Genomic DNA, 24,271 nt, shown 5'->3' with positions numbered 1-24,271 from the left:
ATTTAATTTTTTTTCTTCTCCATTTTATGATATGTTTCGAAGTGCATTTTTAAAAATATATGCAATGTACAGAGTGAGCCAGAAAATGGTACCAAAATAACAGGGAGAACAGCTCTATCAGAACATCATGTCTCAATGATTAAATGTTCCTAATTCACACAAGACAACTTCAAACTGATGGAACATTTATTTTTCTGACTCACTCTGTAGTGTCCCATTGTCTGCATGCATTCTTCCTGCTCTTTCTCCCTGTTCCCCCCTAAAATTTCCTCTTTTCCTCTGTATGTATCACTCTCTCTCTCTCTCTCTCTTCTATTTCCCTCTTGCCATCACCCCCCCCCTTTCCATTCTCTCTCTTTCTCTCATCCCCATCATTATCAAAATAAACAATTCATGCAATGTAACCTCAAGATATGTAAATAAAAGAGCATATTACATGTATTTTATCTTACAATGGTCACTTACAAAAAGGAAGATGTTTATCTGTACTTGTTTCTCAAGCAGAAGGAAAATAATTTATACAAAGCAAAATGAAAATAAATGTCGATACATAGCATGAGAAAACGAACTGAAATTCACTATCATAAATTAACACTCTAGTGTTGATAAGTAGAATCGTTTAAAAAGTAGCAATCACAAGTAATTGAAATTTATGATTTAACGATAAACTACTATATAAATAATAAGGAATGCTGAGATGCTAAATAAAACCTGTACTGCAGATGCTCCACAACAACCTGCATAGCCTGCCATCAGATAGTTTTGATAGGCAACAAAAGTAGAGTCTTTCTGACTACTTTCAACTTTTGGGCCAATAAAAATTCCCCGACTTGAAGGTTTTAATTAAATTCCCTGACTGGAGAAAGTAAAATAATCTTCCCTAATGAGCTGGAAACCCTGTAAAATGGATTATCTCTTAGGAGCTGAAAACTATCATTGTGTTAACACACCCAAATTTGAGAGTGCAAATTGATACATTGAAATCCCATATGAGGTGTCTCTAAGCTTAAATGAATACTTTTTGACTGTTAAAACCGCTCTTTACAGGGGGTACGAATAAGGCCCCCCCCCCCACCTTCAAGTCTGCGAAAGGTCGATCAACATGCACAGATGTCAAAATAAGTGGAGGGCATTTCTAATTCAACAAATCACATTTTACTTTTCATATCAAATTTTCCAAATCATATGTCTGTATTTCTATTTCTTTTAATATCTGCCTAAAAATTTAAGTGTTTTTAAAACCAAACCCTTTCCATCAATCATGAAAAAGACGCTCATGCAAGGATTCACATTATCCTCCTGTTATTTAAAAATACATCCAATATTGAACTTAAAAGCATTTTTTAATGCCTCTTTTGCAACTTACATGAGCCGTCTCTATATCCAGTGTGTCCTAGGAAAAAGGAAATCAGGATTTCCGGATAGACTTTTCCAACATTAGCATATGATTTCTGTAATTTATTTACATAATTAATTCCACATTTTCCTATTCACTTTGATATCTAAACTAAGACGATACAAAAGGTTTGCGCATACATGTAGATGAGCAAGAAGAGTTTGAAAAAGCTCTGAGTTTTAATGTCGTATCCAAATTGAGCAGAAAAATTGGTCAAGATTTGTTAAGGCAAAGATTGCATTTCTTTGGTATTCTTTGTTAACCCTGAAAAGACTGGGATATATTGATGTCCCAGGAAGACTTGGGTTGGGGGGGGGGGTAATGCCTGGGTTTCTTTTTTTTCTGGGACACAATATATACATATTAACATTACAAAGCCATAAGGACAATGTTTTTCTTTTTCTAGGACACATTGTATTCATATTGACTTTACAAAGCCATATGGACAAAAATCTGTTATAACTAGTTATAAGATAATAGTCCATGGAGGGTTCATTCCATTCTTTCTTTGAACATTCTTTCAAATCTACGAGCAGATCGTTTATGAAGAGGGGGTAAAATACGTTTGGCACCAATGTATTTTCCACCATGGTGCAAAGCCAGACAAGAATGCTAAAAATTTTGAATAAGTAAAAACAATTGAGACAGTAGATGCATAGCTTGGACTTCAGGAGAACTTGACTTAAAGGGATACTCAGGCTGAAAAATCTGATGAAAAATAAAGTAATTGAATATTAAAGTTCAGCAAGATTTTGTGAAAGTTCTACACATGAAGTCACATTCATTCAATAGCTGGGCTGATGAGGTCATCTTGTGTTCTACATTAAATCATTATTTCATATGACATCAGCTCATTCATTGCATATTCATAAAGACCTTCACAGAATTGTTACCCAAACATGAAGCTGAACTGTAAAATGTCCTATTTTTTTTATTCCTTGTCTGATTTTGATTAAATTTTCACATTGTCTGATTCTACTTCATTTATTAAATCATATTATTTCCAACACAGAGCCACCATTTAAATGAGGTATAAAAATAAAAACAGCAATAGCTTACATTGTAGACTAGTTGATTATACAATCAATAACAATCAATAAAGAAAAATGAAAGATATAAAAAATAGAGATTAGCCTCAGCTTTTAAGAAGGATTATGTCATGACCGTCTGTCGGCTGAAGAGGTCAAGGGTCACCGTGCTGAGGAATGCTGGAATACTATGACCACGGAGTAGGAATTCATCAACCATATGACTTAACGATGAAGAGAATTCGTTGGCTAGTAATGCCATTTCACCTGCTGGTGTCATCTGAGGGAGTAAACAAATTGATTCAATGACAGACCATTAAAAATCTGTTCGCCAATTCCAGAAAATAATAAGTTGAATTCCCAACTCGAAACAAAGAGGTAAGGAGACAAACTTGAATGTGGGCAATAATTATCTAGTTTACTTTTGAGTGGCTCTAATCAAATCAAGATTTAAGATATAAGATTTTTTTTTAATTCTTGAAGGAAGTTGAAAATACACACACTATGACTGTCAAAACACAGGATCAGTGTGGTATAATAATGCTGCAAACTCTGTAACCAAGAATTATCAAAAATTGTAAAAGCTCTCATTTAGTTGGTAGCTCAAACCTTATTTTAAAAAGTACACATTCACAAACAGTCACAATATTCCATGTAAAAATATATGTATTGGTAAAAACAAAAAGAAATTCAATAAGAGAAGAAAACAATTTTGTTGTTTCTCAGTCTTTTCAATCAAAACATGTACTTTTAAATGCATACATGTATAAAACTTACTTTAAAAGCATAACCTGTTGTTTTGATTCAATTTGATTCAATTCAATTTTACTGACCATACTATGGAAAATTGTTTGCTCAGTTTTAGATCAACTTTAGATAAATCACATAGATCAGTGTGGCGGAAAATGCCAACAATTTTGAGGGGGGCAAACATGGTGTATACGGGGCAAAATTTCTAAAGAGTTGTGAGATAACACAAATTTTGACATATTTAATATAAAAAGCAAATTAAGAGATAAATTTGACAATATATATGGAAATAATATAATTCACCAGTTTTTCTTTCTTTTTCACTTTTTTTCTTGGTCGCCTATACACCAGAGACAAAAGTAACAAAAGAAATTCTACAGAATATAAAGCTGTCAATAAAAATAGGGCTTGTAAAAGTTAAAGTGAGGAGGATTCCCGGGAAGAAAAGAAAAACAGAGTTGATCATGGCAACATGCCAAAAGTCTAAGCCGCGTCTTTTCGCAGAAATCCCATGATAAGCGGCTTTCCCGCAATCCTCATTACTTTGTCTGTTAAGATATGTGACGATTGGAAATGAAAAGAGGCTTGTGGAATTCCTGCAGGAAAGACTTTTGACAAGGTGCCGACAATTTGTTAAAAATCAGGTGGTGAGATTATTGTATGTGTTGATATAGACCAAAGCTTCATTCTCTGTTTTGTCTGTTGTTCTGCTAGACAATGTCTTGCTTCATTACCAAAAAAAGTTTTAAAAAAATATCTAAAAACTCCTCCCAAAAGGCAGATTTCAGCTGTATAGGGCAGATAGAGAGGAAAGAAGGAATTTCACAAACCTGAAAATGTAATATATCATTGGGTGACTCTGCATACATAGATAACAGCTTGTATTGGTTGCTGGTAGGATTGTTAATCTGGTACCCTGTTAACCGATAGCAAGCTTGACGAAACTCCTGTATCTTCTGAGCAAACACCTCCTTCAGCCGTTGATTACGTAACTCCGACAACTCAAGCTCCTTCTTCACATCTGCATTGAGGAGATATTGGCAAATGTATTATTCAAGTATACAGGTAATTTTGCCTAAGCCAAATCTTTTTAGACCACAGAAATTCAAACTTGGGAGAGGAATCATACAGCACATCATAATTTACCTTATGGTGGGTCAACTTTATAGGCAAGTTTACCTGGAACTACCTTGTTGAAAAATGCATAAAGACAGTTGTTTGTCCCCCTCTCAATGTATCCACAATAACATTTCAACATGCAGTCCTTCATATATGGAACAAGCTTCCCAGAAATATAGAAATCATAAATTCTTCTCGTTTTTATTTAAGCCTTCGTTACAGTGTTACCTTTTCCATAGACAATCCATACTTTCTCCCAATTTATGATGCACTCAAACAAAAGAAGTTTCCAGTTTTATTATTTTTTAGTTCTCGGCCAACCAGAAACAAGGATCACAGCAGTTTTTAAAACTTGTCAGTGGATATCAGTAACAATCGCTTAAGATGCTTTCCTTGGCACAATTTCAGGAAACTCCGTAAACACTGACAAGTTGTCTTTCTCATAGTAACAGCCAGAGATGGGTGCTTCTATAAAGCCAATCAAAGCCAAGGATTCCACTGAAAATGTTAGAGCTGACAACTTTCACAAACACCCCTGATCTGATGGTACAGCACCTACCTTGAACTGCTCTAGTCTGTTCTACCCTGATCCGATTTGTTACGATCTCACTAGAAGTGCCTTCTCCTGAAATTGTTAGAACTTACACCTTTCATGACACCACCCTGATTTGAGGGTACAGAACCAACCTTATACTGCTCTAGTCTGTTTTACCTTTATCTGATTGGCTACAGTCTCACTAGAAGTAACCTCTCCTGAAATTGTCAGAGCTGATAACTTTCATGACACCACCCTGATTTGAGGGTACAGAACCAACCTTATACTGCTCTAGTCTGTTCTTCCCTGATGCGATTGGCTACAGTCTCACTAAAAGTACCTTCTCCTAAAATTGTCAGAGCTGACAAACTTCATGAAAGATCTCCTGATCTGACGATAGAGAACCAAACTGTTCTAGTCTGTTCTTTCCTGATTTGATTTGTTATGATATCATTAGAAGTGCATCCTCCTGAAATTGTCAGCAATGACAATTTTCATATAACACCCCCCCCGATCCAAGGGTAGAGAACCTACCTTGAACTGCTCTAGTCTGTTCTTCCCTGATGCGATTAGCTACGGTCTCAGTAGAAGTGCCTTCTCCTGACGATTCCTCCAGAACCCTCACACGTTGTCTCAAGGTCTCACATTCTGCTCTTAATCTCTCCAGTTCTTCCCCTCTCTTTTTCTTTGCCATGGCTGCAGGATTCATGCTGAATGTAACTATCTTGGTCTTTGTCGGATCATAGTCTCCCTGTAAAAGGGGAATGTGAATGCACATTTTAAATTCTGTTTTCATGATGCAAAATTATCATTAGAGGAGATAGATGTATACCCCAGTTTCCAACCATGAAAAACCTAACTCACCCCGGCCAGTTTATTTAAGAATCTAAACAGGCATTTCTTGACCTCGATGGGTACAAAGGGAACTAAACGAAAACAAAACGTTGTATACGAAACTGGATGCGTGTATTCTTCGCCTTACTTCAGCTTTCTTTCCTTTTTTTTTCTTTTCTCGTTCCCCTTTTCTACACCTCCTAAAGTTCTCTCTCTCTCTATATATATATCTCCTTTTGATGTTTTCATTTTCCTTTCATTTCCTCTTACTTTTCCTTCTTTACCTTTCTTTTTGTTTTCTTGTTTCTTTCAATGTTTTTCTTTCTTTCTTTCTTGCATACGCAGCATGACAATTCCAGCAAACTCTGCAGCTCGCCAACGCATCCGTCATTTTTATTCTCTTTAATAATTTCCTTTTTTTTAGACTGATTTTCTTTGTTCAAAATTGAAAACAATTTAACATTGGATTTCAAAATACAATATGCCTTTGAAAACTTGATCAAATATTGAATACAATAATTTCATTTTGAAGGGCCTACTACAGGCAGAGCTGCTCTTACGTAATATCACAACTGCTGTTTATCGTCTAACCCTGGCTCAACGCTCAGGCTTGCCTGCGGAGGTGAAACGTTACATTCATGTAAGAGAGATTATCGAGCGATACAGGGTTGATAGCGCTTGGAAATGAAATTTCTTGGATCCTCTCTCTTTCTGGCTCTCTATCTACAGTATCTCCTTTCACATTTCTGTTCTTTCATTTCATCTTACTTTTCCTTCTTTACCTTTCTTTTTGTTTAGTTTACCTTCAGTGCACTCCTTTCTAAATGAAGTTCCAGGCTCTCGTTCCTCTCAGCGAGTTTCTTACACTCCTCTTCCAGCTCCTCCACTCTCTTCTTCAGTTCTTCCTCTGAATCAGATGTTGTTCCTCCAGATCCAGTCTTAGAAAGAGATTCCTTGGTCATCGTCAGTTCATCCTTCAAGTGAGCCAATTCAAGCTCCAGCTGTAAATTTACAAATGCAGAATGCTAACATTTTTTGATGAGCCTGCACATTTCAGCAGATATTTGACATTATAATCTAATTCAACTTTATTTTCCACCATTAACAAATATATGCTGTATATACATGTACAAAATCATTTGGATATGGAGGGGTCAAGGAAGCATAATTGCTTGTAAATATTGGCCCCATAATAAAATCAATACATGTCGAATTTGCACAAAATGGATACAGACATAACATAATTAAAAATGATATCCAACAGAGAGAGAAGGGGATGAGAGTCATCATTACAATGAAAGGAGAGCCATGTTTAGATGAGTTTGGTCATGGAGACATGCTCGTTTGAATTGGTTAAAAAATTTACATAATTTTAGAGAATTTGATAAAAAATTTGAAAACACGAATGAATTCTATTTTAAGATATGAATCATCATCTCCAGAGAAAGAAGTTTTCAAACCTGTTTGACTTGTAGTCTATACTGCCCACCCTCCTCTTTGCTTTTTGTTAGAGCTGTATCTAGTTGCTGAATCTGATGATGACACATCTGAACAGTCTCTTCAGCTTGCTTTAATCTTGTATTAGCTTGTAATTCAAAACCTGAATGGGTCACTTCTGCGTCGTAAGAGTTCAAGATCTGCCTCATACCATCACGCTCCTGACAAAGAAAAACCCATTTAGAGTTATCATCACTCAAATCATCAATCATAACATGAACTAGAAGAATTTTATACTCATTTTGCTGGGATTCCTTGTTACTGAGATGCCTCATTGATATTCATTCAATTACATTTCCTATTTGTTGTACATGTATTTAATACAGATGACGGATATAAACCAAATATATCCGGCCTTGAATCAAAGGTTTGGTGAAACTATGGTCCCCTCAGTGATGAGAATGCTACAATTTTCCTTTGGAGCTGCGCCCCCACCAGGAAAATACTCTCATTCCGGCGAAACTTCGGAATCATAGTTCCAACCACCTGGTGTCTGCACATACAGTGGTACTAGAAGTTGGTAAACCCCACCACAAAATGCACCCCTTCATGCTGAGTGTTGAATGTAGACAACAACACTACAGTGTCCGACGAGCCCAGAGAAACAAACTTTATTGAATGTATAATATTTTATCACCTGACTTCACAATTGAATATCTATATTAACATCGCAGAACTTGAACACTAACTTTTTAGCACCACTGTATATGTTCACTACACTTTATTATCAAGGTTACAGCTCTGCTGACATGTAGATGCTAAAGCGTCAAGGAAAAAAATCCAGCCAGGTCCCCAATAACCTCACCTGGGTTGAGTGCAGTCAATGTATTTCTTGCTGAAAGAAATAAAATGACTGAAGCAGGATTCAAATGCATGACCCTCTGATTGAAAGGCAAGAGTCTGAACCACTAAACCATGACGGTGACTGATGCCACAACTACACTGACCTTGGTTAGCATGAGTAGTCTCCTCTGAAGTCTCTTGACTAGATCTTCTTGTTGTTTGTTTTGTACCTGTTGTTTTACAAGTTGCTGCTGCATTGATTTGAGATCTTCCTTCGTTGCTTTGTATGCTTCTTCATGAGAATGAGAACTGAGTGAAAAACAGATTAAGGATTAATCAAATATTGAAAGTTAATCAGAGATTGTGAATTAATTAAAGATTAAATAAGTTCAAGATATTGTTGTTTGGAAATCCACAATCATCCACAAGACTATAAAGGAAATTGATATATAAAAAAATAATAATAATGACCAAAGTACTCAATGAATTTTCAGAGAAATAGTGTCCCACTTTTATGCTCTCATACATAACATCACATTTAAAGAATGATTCTAGCCCTGTCATGGCTACATAATGAGAGCAAACCATAAAAATTAAGGAATATGGTGCATCGTTTAAGGTGAATTGGGGGGGGGGGGGGTCAGTTAATGCCCGCTTTATACAACTTTGATACAACTTTGACAACAGGATTATAAGGGATATATTCGATTTTCACACCATGTTCCCATTTGCAATATATAATAATAATAATAATAACGGTATATTTACCCAGGGTAGCCACTTCAGTTCCGAAAACTGTTCTCCCAGCGTGCCCTGCTATTATTATTACCCGGCTAGGCTACCTATTCAGGTGCACACAGCTTTTTGAGGAATTACTTCCTACCGGTATCCATTTACCTCACCTGGGTCGAGTGCAGCACACTGTGGACGAATTCCTTGCTGAAGGAAATTACGCCATGGCTGGGATTTGAACCCACGACCCTCTGTTTCAAAGTCTGGAGACTAATCCACTGCGCCACGACGCTCCACAATGAATTAGTAATAATGTCCTAAAATCTTTCCACTCGCTTGTGGCCGATCAAACGGGTCATTGACCTGCTTTTCAGTTATTTTCCCTAAACCCATCGACTACTGAATTCTGTAATTATCAGAGGCTTTGCATAGGACTAACAATGTTCCTGTAGGCAATGGGTTAAGAAAGTATTAATGAAACACAAGGTACATGTGGTACTTACCTTGCCATGTACTGGCCTTGCTGTTCCAATAAGCTCACCTGCCCCCTCTGTAATTCTGATATCTGCTGGACCATCTCCGAAGGTGATCTTCAGAAAATAACACATGGAAATTGAAAACTTAACAGCAGGTCCAATTTATCATCTCCACATTTTGGGGGTCAGTGTTAAATGGATACTTGCATAAGTCAAATATTTGGCTAAGTTGAAGCAATCTTTTAGACCAGATTATGCAAAACATGTTATATATCTTTTCTTGTCAAAGTCTAACAGCTGTTGGTGGTCACAACTGATTTGACTTAGAAAATCTAACTTGTATTTGGTAATTACAATAATCAATAAAAAAATAAAAAAATCATCAATAGTTTAGGAGGAACATTGTTCTTGTAAGCACATTTAATTTGAATCTTTCATTTTATGAGTAGATCATATTAAAATCTTCATCCCAAATATGAACTGAAGCAATGTGGTGATGATCAGTCTCACAGGAGAGAAAAGAATTATACATATGTAACATATTATTATTTTCTTATCATAATTAACATCATCATCGTCATCATCATCACCACCACCACCACCTCCTCCTCCACCACTACTACCACCACCACCACCACCACCACTACTACTACTACCACTACCACTACCACTACTACCACTACCACCACCACCACCACCACCACTACCACCACCACTACTACTACCACTACCACTACCACTACTACCACCACCACCACCACCACCACCACTACTATCATTATCAGGTACATGCAAGTATTGGTGCTCGTTTTCATTAGGAGTTACAATCATGTTCACTTTGCCATTCTGGCAGCTACCATGGCCACAGGGCTCAGCAGCCAATCACAATCAAGTATACTGCGGAAGTTACCATAATAGCAAAGTTACAATATTTCATGAAACGGGGTCCCTAAACTTTAAAGTTAGGAGCTTACTTTGGCCTTGAAGATTGGTCACCACTGATGGATTCCCAGCGATGAAGTCTAGCTTTTAAATCTTCATTCTCAACCTGAAGCTCAGCGAATTGAGTAGATCTTTCTTCTGCTCTCACCAACTTAGCTTCTAGCCCACTCACCTTTTCCTTCAGTAAACTGTTATTCTCACAAGTTTCTCTGGAAAAAAAATCATCCAATGTCAAAATAAGATGAATTCACAGAAAAAAGAACAAGCTGAGTAGACCTTTCTTCTGCTCTCAGAAGCTTTGCTTCGAGCCCACTCATCTTCAGCTGTTATACTCACAAATTTCTGTAAAAAAATGCAATGTCAAATTGAGCTAAATTTTACTGAAAAAAGGCTGACTTGATCTGTCTTCTACTATCAGCATCTTGATTCTAACCCTTTGTCTTTTCCTTCAGTAAATGGTTATTCTCAAAGGTTTCTCTGTTACAAAGTAAACCTGCATTGTCAAAATAAGCTATATTCACTGAGAAAAAACAAGCCAAGTACATTTTCTTCTGCTCTCAGAGGCTTCGATTCAAACCCCTTTATCTAAAACATAGCGTACACTATATGATACATTGCGATTTTTCAAATTGTCATAGCATTGACATTTCAACCTACAAAAATCCTAAAGATCAAAGTTCTCTGAATAGCAGTACAAATACTGAAATCGAAATTCGAATCCATTTTTAGCTATGCTCTAAACTTAAAAGCAAATTCAATTCCATATCAAAATGATGTCATCATCGGCTGCTCCAATCAAAAGGCTTGCTGCAAAGTGTAATTATGATTTTAGTATTTCTAGCATTATGCCAACTTTAAATGAAATAATTTTACTTCTTGGAACTTTCATATTTTATGTAAAATGTGATTTGTTAAAGAAAATGGGTCTTAATGGATTCCAAAATTTAATAGCTGGGCATACTACAAAGGTTTTCCAATTATACTGGGTACCCATTTAACACCTTGGTCGAAAGTGCTGTGGATTTACGCCTTGCCAAAAGACACTAGGCAGCAGTGGCATTCAAACACACAACCCTCTAATTACAAGGCAAAAGTCAGAACCACTGCACCACGACACTTCCAGATGGCATGCACACATGACTACTGTCCATTTTAACTTATATTAGAAGAAAGATATTACGCTATTACAAGTTAATAAAGAGATATAAGTCACCTGTAATAAGCATTTTCCTGTTTCAGTTTTGTATTTTCTTGTTCGAGTTTACCAACTTTCTGAACATCACTCTGAACGGCTCTGGCCACCACAGCACTGTCTTTCTGGGCTTCAACCTGCTGCTCAAGAATCTATGACATAAACACAATAATCATGAAAAATATTGATGCATTAATGTACACAGTCAAAACATAAATGCAACAATCATGAAAAAATATCAATGTATTATAGAACAGAGTTCTTAACTACTGAACAAAGGTTTTTTGTGCTTAACCCTAATTCTCCCGGGGGGGGGCCATTATGGCCCCCCCCTCGACAATTTTCGCGATATATCTGCTGCGCAAAATTTTTTGACCTCGCCGCTCACTGACTTTTTACTTTCAAGTCTCGCGCAAATTTTGAGCCCAAATTTGTGACGCCCGGGTACACGGTTACGACATTACGCAACATTATATAAGTGCATGTCAGACCCAAAATTGCTCATAAACGTGATTTCATGTACAAATCCAATGCAAATTGTGTATTTAGCCAAAATTCATAAATGTATCATTATTTCTACTTTTACTGATTAAACTTAATTTATTTTGCCTTGTTTATGATCAGAATTAAGTCTGGAACAATTTCCATTGATAAAACAATAAAAAACAAAAAGTAAAAAAACAAAGAAATACATAAGAAATTCATAAAACAATAAAATACATAAGAAATTGATTTCCAAACTGAAGTTTTTTTTTAATGCGATTGCTAAGAATGCTACAAAGAATATTTTTACCAAAAATTAGCACTCTAGGAGCTTTATTTAGTGAATTAGAGCAAAAAGTATGATTTATGCATAAATTAGCATAATTAATTCATATAAAATAAAATCTCATTATTTTGGAAAATTTTACCATACAGCCTTGTAGATTACATCGCACACTACCAGCGTGCAAATTTTTGCATCGCTCGCGCGATCGGCGGCCGAGATCTTAAGGGGGGGCCATAATGGCCCCCCCCCGGGAAGGACAAGAATCAAAATACCCCGGGAGAGTTAGGGTTAAGAGAATATTTTTTGTTTTGCTTGAAAGATGGGGGCAGTCTTGCCTACGCTTTCTTTTTTCACAAGAAAATGGTCTCAGAAGTAATGATAACCTTCTATCTTTTTTAAAGTGCCCCCCGGTCAATCCTTGATCTGTCTTTGTCATGCCATGTAACAATTCATACACAACTTATAATGCTCAAATCAGAATTACAAAGACAATTACAAAGACACTTGCAGATATTGCTCTACATGAACTTTATTTGAACTGAATAACAGAACTGCTTCAAAACTTACCTGTATTTTGTGTTGGGCAGAAACAAGCTGTGCTTTATAATCCTCTATAGCTCTCCTTTGACTGCTTGCACCAAGACCTCTCCTAAAGTAGAAAAAGAAAATCTTACCTTGAACAAAGATTCCTATCATGTACTCACGAGAATTGACAAGTACAGTTACACTGGCTTTAGCGGCCACCTGTCTAGGATTTTCCTTGTAAGGTATCCTCATTCCAATTAAACGTCTGTTGCAGAAACCTGTCCATTTGGACCCCCTGCTTATGAAGACTGCTTTTTTTATCCGGGGGTGGGGGGTGTTTATATCTCGGTTTCACTGTAAATTTGTTCGCCTGAAAATAGCTTTGAATAAAACGTTTGTATGCACAATGTATCATAAGCAGTCAAGAGAGGAGTCCAAAGTTTTGAATATGGTTTTGCTCACATTGAAAGAGGGCGGCTAGATTCAACTCACATGAACCCCTTCCCTCCACCTTGCATGATTCAGTCAGTGCATCATCCACCCTCAACCCAACCCTCCTACTCTCCTCCTTCACTTGATTCATCCATGACATCTTTGGCCACCCCTCCTTAAACTGCCCACCTTGAATGCTTTGATGAAATAAGAGCACTTACTTCATATGGTATCTCATTTGTGTTGTAGCTTCTTCTAAATCAGTCTGTAAGAGCTTCATCTCTGCATCTTTCCTGAAACAAAAACAACAAAAATCCAGTAACATTCATGACTGCAATCTTCAAAATCTACAAAGTCTTAGCAATTTTTGTGAATTTTTTTTTATTTGAATGTGTCATAAGAAAAGACTGAATATTCATTTTCATGGTCTACTGCCTTTTAATCAGATGGTTATGGGTATGAATCCCAGCCATGGCATTAATTTCCTTCAATGAATTATTCATCAACACTGAACTGCACTAAACTCAAGTGAGGTACTGGCAGGATTCATTCCTCAAAATGCTAGCATGCTGTCAAAAGCAGCGGGACTAAAGCCAGGGTAATAGTCACAGAGTCCTTTGGACGCGAATAGATCCATCATAAGCGATATGTGCTATACAAGAACTGTGCATTATTTATAAGAGAATTATGAATTCCCAGAGATTTATCTCTTCCGCAAGTCTACTTAATTCTTTCTATTATAACAGCGGCTCCATGCTCCAAATCAAAGACGTTCAATATTGTGCCTCAGGTTGTTCTCCTGAGGATAGCAACATTAATCATCTTCTATCTCCATTTTTCAAATTTTTGAATTCATACACCACTGGGTTTTGCAAGTTCTAAATAGAACTTAAAGATATAATTTTTGGAAGTTCTTGTATCTGTTATCATCTCAATATTCTTCCTGCAAGGGACTGGCCATGCTAGTTAAAAAAAACTCAACTTAAATTTGCATCTTCTTGCCAGTGTAATACCACTACTCCTGCTGATATACCCACAATAAAAGCCCACCAGCCTTAGCTCTTAACAAGTCCAAAACACATTATAGTTATTGCCACTATTACATATATATATATATATATATATAAAATAACCCATTTGGACATTCATTTGGATATTTAGACATTCAATCAAAACATTCAGCCATTCTAATCAAACAAGAAATATATCTTACTTTGTAAGATCATTGGAAAGTTTGGAGATGGTATCACGACTACTGAACTGTTGCTGTAAACAAGAAACAAAGTTGGCAAGATTTCATAAGGAAAGCATTAGGTTAGTTACACAGTATAAACTGAAGATAAAAACGACAATTTGCTGTTCTGCAAGTAAAAGGGAAGTATGGTTGATATTATCACAAAATACAGTTTGGGTTTTGGGGTGTTTTTTTTTTTTACATTTTCTGATAAGAGTATTGCAAGTCCTTTTTAGTGATGTCATATAAAATCACATTTTTTGCAGAAAATTTCATAACATATTGCCACCAAATGCCAACTTTGGGTAGAGGAAGGACAATATCAGAAAAAATTGAGAGATAAGTAAAGACTGGCATCATTTTTGCAATCGATTATTGCCATATTGCTCTTTTATTAACAGACAACAAATAGCAGAATGACATGTTGGAATTCTCACATTTCACAATACATATATTCACCACCATTCATACAATGAGATGCAAATACTTCAAATTTTAACCAACAATTGACAACAATTTATTTTCACAAAAGAATAATATTTTCAAATTTAACAATTAAACACCTGATAAATTACAAGGTTGAATAATCAAGATAATAGAACAGAATGATGTGCTGAGACTAATGTTGGGGCTCAGAAGGAAAACCTGGCTTGAACCTGGACTGGGAGGTTTAGAAAAATTTATTTCCGGGTCCAGGATTGGCCCAAAACTCAGAGCCACTGCACAATCGCACACTGCCTGGCCTGCTGCCTATATCTACCCTCTGATGTATGGTGCTAGCGCACTTCTGCACCTGGCAATGTTAGCAAACTAATTTCATCTCAATTTTTGTCTGAATTTCTTTCAAAGTATCTAATCTATCATTAACCTGATTTTTCAGCCACATCCAGCATCGGGAACAGCTTTATTTTGATTTCAGTCTTGATGTCATCGCTCGAATTCTCAATCAGACATCTTCACTTGAACCTGTAACATCCGTCATAGATCTATACTAGTTTTAAAATGGGCTGAAAGTCCTACCCGTCTGTTCACATAATTTTTGTTGGTAACTTCAGTCCATTTCGAAATTATGGCAAAGGCTAAGTGTGACTGAGAATTGTTGAGATCAAACCCAAATTTCTGATGCTCAATATGGCTAAAATCCAGGTTAAGGATCAATTAAGTTAGATATTTAGGATAAATCTGAGCTCAGTTAATCAATTACTAGGTAAAATGGTTCACATTATCTAGCTGATTATTTGGTGTTTTTCCAAGACACATCATCAGCTTCCGATCCTTGCTGTTTTAGCTATCAACGGTTTGGCCCAGGGAAATCCCCACAACTCGCCGGTCACCAAGTTCCAGCCCGACCCAACTCCCAGCATTAGCCAAGACTCATTATACATGTATCTGCACACAGGTAATACCATGGCACACAGATAGAGCAGTTCAACCGGGCTTCAGAGTATGGCCCACAGGGTTCAAACTTACTTCCTGTAACACAGTCTCCACTTTGAGTTTCTTCTCTCTCAAATCTTGAATCTGATCGTTGAATTGTGTCCTCATCACAGCTTTGCTGCTCTTCTCTTCCTCCAAGTCACGCTTGAGTTGATTCTCGTGCTTCAGGATGAATTCAAGTTGACACTGTAACTCTGAAACTGTGTCAGTTTTCATCTGTGTAATTTAGAGGTGCAGTCACGTATAAACAATGAAATGAAATAAGATAATAAATGGAGGAAGGAGGAGAGGTATACTAGATAAATTGACTAAAGTCGATTCCCAATAGTTTCAGCTATGCTGAAATGCAAAGATTATTAGCGAAAGATAGTGAGCAATATTCTTCTTAAAGACATCACTCAGACTCTGTCAGGGTGCTCACTAACAGGCATGAAGAAACAGGATTCTTGGAGCTTATCAACCAGTCTGAGCAGTGCATTCAATGAGCCATTGACATGAGGCCATCAAATTGCCCTGGCTACGAATGCTCTTTTAACTGGCCGTGATGGCTCTTTCATTGGACTTGGAGATATGTCGCGCCCTTCTTCCCCCATGAGCGTTCTAATATAAAAAGTTGCCCCGCCCTAAAAATATATCATTGGTAAAGCATTATGACCCAGTGGATTAGTCTCCGGACTTTGAAACAGGGTCGAATCCAAACCATGACGTAAATCCTTCAGCAAGAGAATGATCCACAATGTGCTTCATTCAACCTAGGTGAGATAAATTGTTACCTGGTACTGTAAGAATCAGTTCCTCCAAATGCCTGTGCGCTGTAAAAGGCTTGCTGGTGTAATAATATCCAAGCTTCACCCCTTTGGAAGCACATAGAGATGTGATATAAGAACTGGATTTTATCATTATTATCATTTACCTACCTGTAATTTTTGTTTGAGTTTCTGGACATCTTCATCCGCCTCCAATCTTGCTTTTTTTGTACTGGCTTTCATCATCTCCATCTCCGTCTCTAGCTTGGCGATACGACCGTGAGCTGTCAACAAATCACCTTCACGCTCTCTCACGTGCTGCTCTCTCTTTCGCTTTTCTGAACGAGATATATATTTTCAAGTAATCATATTTCAAAGTTGATTGACTGATATGACGTTTAATGTTGACATTGTCACTCGTCATAAGGGCCAAGTCATAACATTTTATTGACCAGTGACAACCGATAATTTTTTCTGTTGAAACAGGTGGACTTACATGTAAGAAAAAATGCAAAAAAAAATTATTGATACAAAAGATGAATATTGACCACTTTAAGACCTATATTTTCTTATCTCAATCAAAAAAATTGTTACATGATACTACATATTTAATGAATCAACTATAGTAGAGCTATGCTACAGTCCACCGACTTATGGAAAGAAATCTGGTTTTTTTTCAAAATTGCCTTTGTCCTTGTTTTGGAATATTTTCTGAATGCTCTACACGATACTTAAGGAATTGTGAGTCAAAGAACCCCTAAATATCTGATATTGGAAATTTCAAAAGCAAAATGAAACTCATTTCAAAGAGTTGTTTTGATTTATCAGTGGACGTCAGTACTGAAATAAGCGTAATATTTCTAAGCGGGATTTCTCTTTTTTTTCTCGCTTCAATTTCTCGGCCCGTAAACATTATAATCATAATGCAGTTGCGTGGGCGTTATTATTTTATTCTGTCTGTTTGTGGCTCTTAGTTACTCTACTGTATTTCTGAGAATCCTTTTAGCTATGAAATAATTACAAATGCACTATACCGACTGAAAAGGTAAGTTCAGCTGATACTCACCTATATCCTTCGCAATAAAGCGATCAAAGTCCCCCATCATCCTCACAACCATCGTGTTGTCTTCTGGGCTCTGCATCTTGTCTTCAACCACTATCCTATCTGAAAATATAAGAAAACTTTATTTTACCAAATGCAATGAATAAGAGTATTTAATCTATGAATGAGCTTTATGTATTGCATTGGGGACTAACTCTACTAGAGCATGACATGCAAGCATTTCCTACAGACCCAAGCCAATCAGAACCCACATATATGCTGGCTCAATGTCCAATGGCTTTTAAAAGGAGAATGAAATCTTTGGACAAGTAAACTTGTCTGAAAGCAGGAAGATGAAAGAATAAGATCAACAAAAGTTGAGGAAATACGTGATTATAATTATTATCATTACATTTTTTTTATTATTTATAATATCACGTATTAAATTTTAGTATTTGTTAAATAATAATTTTTATCTATAAATTGTTCTTCAAAACGGCATCGCTAGTCGGATGTACGTCATCACGAAGCGGTTCAAGGGTCAGGTCTATTGTCTTTGCTTTGTTGACAAACGGATCGAGCGATCTACAGGAGATCGGGTCTGGTAAGAAACGTCTCATTTTTACCATTTATAGTGAAATAATTTTTATCCCTTTATACGCATTAGGCACCTGAAGGTTCATAGATAAATAAAATTCGACCCTACAAACCGATTTCACCCTCTAACTATTGATTTCCTAGGGAAATCCATCTTTGTGTACTTGTGTCTCTTATATATGGACGGGGGTTCAAGACTCCATGATGAAGAAATATATGTCAAAATATTAAATAAAATATCATCATGGAGTCCTCAAGACTAGGTGTCTAGGTCTCGCTTCTGCATCTATGGGAAGAGTGTCAAGGCTCCATAATGAAGAAATATATGTCAAAATATTAAAAAAACATTATGGAGTCCTCACCTCAAGGCTAACTCTAGCCCCACTCACACGTACGGTATTGCAAGTATTAGTTTACTATACAACAGTTAAGCCTAGAAGGCTATATCTAACTTTAGATCTAAATCATGTTAATGCCTGGTAATATGGTATAATGGAATACAACTTAATTTCCAACATTTACACTAACAACAGTCAACAGTCATGACAGTTGTTAAGCCTAGATCTAAGTTTTTTACCTCAAGTGATATTCGTGTCGGTTCCACTCCAGTGAAGTGGAGTGGAACCTAATTCTGAGTGTTAACGTTACACGAGCATCACTATCTTGAGGAAGCCCAAGGCCAAGAGTCTAGACTCTAAGTAAGAGTTAAGACTAGCCAAGCGGCTTCTAGAGAGTAAAATCATTTACTAATGTAAGGTTACTCTCATACGAAGCCAGGGCTTCTATCTCATAGACCCACACAAAGCTAAGGAAGCCAAAACCTGAAACTTTCACCCCCGAGATTTCTACTTTCCTTCTAAAAGATCTAGCTCTAAATCATGTATGGTTGGGGGTCCTAAAGCTACGCGGGTCCTAAAGCTACGCACCACTCATCGCGCATGCAATTCCAATGGCAAAATAAATGCGCACTCTAGCTCTGTGTGTGAAGCTGTGACGAACGATCCCTATTCAATTTTTCTACAGAGGCTGCAATAAATCCTTAAATGCAGAGAAAACCAGCAAATGTTTGGAATTTCGGAGTTATATTCACTTTGATTTCATATTTTCCTATAATAATACGGACATATTTTAGAAATTGAGGCACAGGAAATACTATTTCTTTGCATGATAAATTGAGTCATAGCTTTAGGACCCCTTCTACATCGGGCGGCGAAATTAAGAGGTGTTCGGAAAACACGGCGGGATTTTCGTATTAGTGAGTTTTGTGATATTTTCTTCTTGGTTAAGGATATTTAGAATATTTATTACAAATTAGTGAAAAATAATTGTTCAAATATTACAATTGGCATAGTTTTTATCGTTTGGAAACAAAGTGCGTAGCTTTAGGTCCCCCCATCATACATGGGATAAAACTTCATTTCCGACATTTCTACGCTCTCGTTGTTATTTTTAAAACAAAAATTCATTAAAAAAATGAAAAAATATTGTGAAAAGAATTGCCCGATGTTTACGCCGCCATCTTGTTTCTTATTGTACTTCCCCAACATTACGGACGCGAGCGTCGCGTAACGTTGGGGAAGTACAATAAGAAACAAGATGGCGGCGTAAACATCGGGCAAGTCTCTTCCGTCTTTTCACAATATTTTTTCATTTTTTTAATGAATTCTTGTTTTAAAAATAACAATGAGAGCGTAGAAATGTCGGAAATGAAGTTTTATCCCATGTACACTACATGATTTAGAGCTAGCCTAGATCTTTTGTTTTAGAAGGAAAGTAGAAATCTCGGGGGTGAAAGTTTCAGGTTTTGGCTTCCATTGTGTGGGTCTATGGGATAGAAGGCCTGGCTTCGTATGAGAGTAACCTTACGTTAGTAAATGATTTTTACTCTCTAGAAGCCGCCTGGCTAGTTAAGACCTGAATGAAGATTGAAATTGAATTGAAATTTGAACATTGAAGACCCAAAAAAGTTATGCCCTATTTTTTAAATTTTTATTCTAACGAAGCCGAAGGGCCTACCGAAATAGGCCTAACTTCCTCCCGCCTTGACTTTGCGTCTACTCACACGTCACAGGAAAATCAAAAGGGAAGAGTTCCTCTCATGCTGTGTACAAACAACAAATAACCAGGTTGCTTTCTCATTCGGCTACTTTCATGAGCGGCTTGCTGCACAACGGGTGCGGGGCAAACACGGCGTCTAGCCAACTGTAGATCCGCTATAACCGTTGGGCTTGTCGAGCACCCGGGAACTCAGCATGCATGCACAAAAACAAATTACTGATCGCTGTCCGGTACTCCAAAAATAGAGGGCGCTCGACTTCTGAATCGACAAAAGCAGCTGCTGCAGCTGCAGTGTGGTTGGAAAAAAAAATAATTTCGCGTAAGTAGGCCTATATTTCTTTCTCAACAAAATATTCATATGATTAAATCCAGCTAGCCGTTATGCCATCTAAAAGTGAATTAAATCATTGATGACATTAAGCACTGACAATTATTTACCAGCTTATATAAGAATTGATATGAGGATTTGTTTTTTATTGGGGGGGGGGGCGGGGGGGTTTCTAAAATTCACTGCTAATAAAACAGAAATAAACTAATGAGTACGATAATATATTAGCTCTCTTTATTAAATGAAGATTATGGTGATAATACTATAAACTTACGAGAGTCTTGTTCAGAATAATCAACCTGCTTTACAAGTCAACCAATCAATACATACAGAGGCTTCAAATTGTCCCCTTGTCTTGATTTATTATAAGCTAGGAAACAATAGCGCATTTATTTTCAAAATTGGCGTTGGGGGCATGGGGGCTTGGGTGGAGGAGTATGGCCAGTCTGTTGGGATTTAAATGGAGAAAGCAACTTCCCTCTAACAGCGGCACGATTAAGTCAGATTTGACTCTTTCTGTGCTACATCTGACCCTAATCCAAGTCATTTAGGTCATAGCAACTTGGCGCGTTTTCAACGCCGTGCACCGGTGATGGCACTTCATTTTTTTCCCTCTTTTTTTTTGCCCCCAAAAGACGAAAACAAGGACCAGGGGAGCGTTTCATCAACATTTTTGTCCGACAAGTTGTCAGATCTGACAACTTTCCCTGATTCTGATTGGCTAAGAGGTACTATTACTATAGTAATAGTCGGATAAAACAGGACTTGTCGGATAAAGTCCTTTCATGAAACGCTCTCCAGATCTCCACCTCCTATATAGGGCTCGCCCAAAAAGGTTACTGATTAATAGCTAATTTGAAAGAACAATTCTGATTGGTTCATAGTGAGTCTACAGACCGAACAAAGACAAAGTGCGCTTATTACAACGATGATCTTGATAGGCCATTTCATTTAGCGATTTACCATAAGTGACACGGGACCCTCAATGCATGATTTTTGGATCCCCCAGGAAACTACCAACCTGTGATGATATTATCCTAGTTGTTAATAACCACGTGCTTGAAAGAGTCAATAATTATAAATATCTAGGTGTATGGATGGATGATACCATGACATGGCAAAAGAATGTAGAAGAATCAATGAAGAAGATTGGCTCACGGATAGCTCTTCTCAGTAGGCTTAGAAAATACCTCACGATTGACAGTTCAAACGTCTTAGCTAATTCACTTATATTACCGTACTTTGATTACTGTAGTAATTCTTGGAGCATGTGTGCACAGTATCTTAAGGATGGCTTAATCAGACAGCATAAGAAAACGGCCCGTCTAATCCTAAAAGTTAATTTTTCTACACCTATTGAACAGGTGCTCCATAGACTCAAATGGGTGTCGATTGAAGAAAGGTGGAAATACCATAGATGTAAAACAATGCACATTATCCTTAACGAGGAAGCGCCAATATATCTCTCTGAACTCGTAGTAAGATCTAGTAATGTCCACTCGTACAGAACTAGAAACTCAGTCCAGAATGGTGTAGTGGTACCGCTTGTACGCACACAGGCTGGAAAAAAGGCCTTTTCTCATAGTGCTGCCATTCTCTGGAACCAGCTGGATAGTGGTACCCGTAGTGCAGTCTCGAGGCAATCCTTCGCTACATCTTATTGGAGAGCGAGAAACTACTGAATTAAAATAACTACCCCTATCTGGCTGGTTCCAGGGACAAGCAAACAAATATTTAAACACAAACTTAATCAATAATCATATGATCATAGGGAATATATAGTTATATGGATTTGCATATGCACAATATGTTGACTTTTGTTCTACTTATACACACATGTATTTCAGTATGTCTGTATGTCCTGCAGGTTGCTTGTCTCTTTGAACATATTTTCTTCCTTGTTTCTCATTGTTTGTATTTATTATATGTATGCACATGTATTTGTTACTTGTATGCAGGGCCCCCAAGAAAAACAGTGCTTAGTCCACTGATGGGGTTACCCTGGGTAAACAAAACGAAATAAATAAATAAATAAAAAATGGTAAATCTAGGATCCACGACTGTTCGTGTTGGTAATGCTGTCTCGTCTGCACCAACTGAGTTCCCCCCCTTTTTTCTCCCATATTCAGGGGCCGCGGAACGGTTTTCAAAGTGGGGGGGGGGGGGGGGGGGCTGACCATGCAAAAAATCATAATCATATGGTCAATTTTACGTTTTACACGGTTTTGGAAAAAAGTGATGGGGGGGGGGCTGAAGCCCCTACCCCGCTTCCGCGGCCCCTAATATTTTTGTGCCTCTCCCTCTCATGCATATAACAGTTCAAAGAGAGGTGTTTAATATCTTAAACAATAAAGTTTAATTTTTTATAATTAATTCTCAATAACAGTGGTTGTTTAAACTGTTAAAAAGCTACTGTGAGGTTATTATAATAGTAATAATAATAATAATAATATGGGAATTTATATTGCGCACATATCCACCTTGTTAGGTGCTCAAGGCGCTCCTATATTACCCGGCTAAGCTAGGCGTTCATAGCGCCCCGGTACCCATTTACCTCACCTGGGTTGAGTGCAGCACATTGTGGATCAGTTTCTTGCCGAAGGAAACTACGCCATGGCTGAGATTCGAACCCACGACGCTCTGTTTCAAAGTCCGAAGACTAACCCACTGAGCCACAACGCTCCACATCGTTAGTAACATCGTTTCATTGTGTAAAGGCTGCTGCAAATTCGAACTTCAATGGGGGGGGGGGCATAAAGAAAGATTAGTAGGCTTACAAATAAAATTGCTGTTTAAATCTTATACAGCACAGTACAAAAAGTATATGAACATTACAATAGGCCTAATTGTTTAACAGTTTAAAAAACATACGCCCTAATTTGAGTATTGAAAATTAAAAAGTTTAATTGTTGAAGATTTTAAACATTATTTTGTTTAAACTATATTAAACAACTATTGTAAAGTTCAGATAGTAAACATCATTGCAGACAAATTTTAACCAACGTTTTTTCTGTGTAGTTTATTATATAGGATCAGATCTATTGTAGGCCTACTACGAACCTAGAACCTTCGTGATGAAAAAAAAATGATTTTCGGATTAAAGGAGGTACTCCAGGATGAAAATAATATGATTTGAACAAATAAAGAAAATTAAGATCAACAAAACACTGAAAAATTCATCAAAATCGGACAAGGAATAACGAAGTTATGGTATTTTAAAGACTTGCATTAAATAAAAAAACAGTATATATTTCTATGCATGTATTCATGAATATTCAATGAACAAACTGATGATATCGTATCCCCACTTATATGTTAATTCAATTTTTTCCTTCAAGAATAAAACAACAAGGTGGTTCACGAACCAAGAGTCTCGCCTGATATCGCGATCAATAAAACAGGCCATATGCAATATGATCTTTTTTACCTTATCATCCTCATGAAAACATGCGTGGTATTACCAAATGGTTATTTGTACCAAGTGTAAACACAATTGATGCAAAAATAAAGAAATGAGAGCCGAGACAAAAAATTGGATTCACACTAATATAGGGTATTACGTATCAATTTCTGCAACTTGTTTTTTTCCTTTTTTTTAATAAGGGAGACATTATCATACACATTATGCTTGATTTCATGTAATAACATATAGAAAAAAGAAGGCAGGGATGTGACAACGTCAACCCACCTAATGAATATTCATGATGACGTGCGTAATAACGGTTTTCACAAAATATATTGCTAAACTTTAATAGTCAATAATAAAAGATAAAAATAAAAACAAATTCAACTCTATTTATTCGTACTTTCAGACCGGAG

The 24,271-nt window shown here is 36.9% G+C and overlaps 1 protein-coding gene across 2 annotated transcripts; it reads right to left on the bottom strand.

The window, feature by feature from the left end:
* Nucleotides 1-416: 416 nt before the first annotated feature.
* LOC129269552 (mitotic spindle assembly checkpoint protein MAD1-like) lies at nucleotides 417-20,400 on the bottom strand. Of its 2 annotated transcripts, none has more exons than XM_064105971.1 (16): nucleotides 20,129-20,400; nucleotides 17,494-17,592; nucleotides 16,599-16,765; nucleotides 15,715-15,897; nucleotides 14,224-14,276; nucleotides 13,232-13,303; nucleotides 12,621-12,702; nucleotides 11,306-11,436; nucleotides 10,125-10,301; nucleotides 9,178-9,264; nucleotides 8,107-8,251; nucleotides 7,123-7,320; nucleotides 6,466-6,663; nucleotides 5,363-5,579; nucleotides 4,005-4,195; nucleotides 417-2,704 (listed from the first exon to the last, which is right to left on the bottom strand). In XM_064105971.1, the coding sequence occupies exons 2-16, from the start codon at nucleotides 17,567-17,569 to the stop codon at nucleotides 2,549-2,551; spliced, it is 2,133 nt and encodes a 710-aa protein (XP_063962041.1). In that variant the 5' UTR covers nucleotides 17,570-17,592; nucleotides 20,129-20,400; the 3' UTR covers nucleotides 417-2,548. The 2 variants fall into 2 exon arrangements, with proteins under 2 accessions (XP_063962041.1, XP_063962042.1); XM_064105972.1 differs by having other exon boundaries at nucleotides 17,494-17,588; nucleotides 20,129-20,352.
* Nucleotides 20,401-24,271: the final 3,871 nt, after the last annotated feature.

The sequence above is a fragment of the Lytechinus pictus genome, chromosome 10 (genome assembly GCF_037042905.1).
Source record: "Lytechinus pictus isolate F3 Inbred chromosome 10, Lp3.0, whole genome shotgun sequence".
Classification (NCBI taxonomy): Eukaryota; Metazoa; Echinodermata; class Echinoidea; order Temnopleuroida; family Toxopneustidae; genus Lytechinus; species Lytechinus pictus.
The sequence above is the reverse complement of the archived record's forward strand: the minus strand, read 5'-3'. Positions and strand labels throughout refer to the sequence as shown.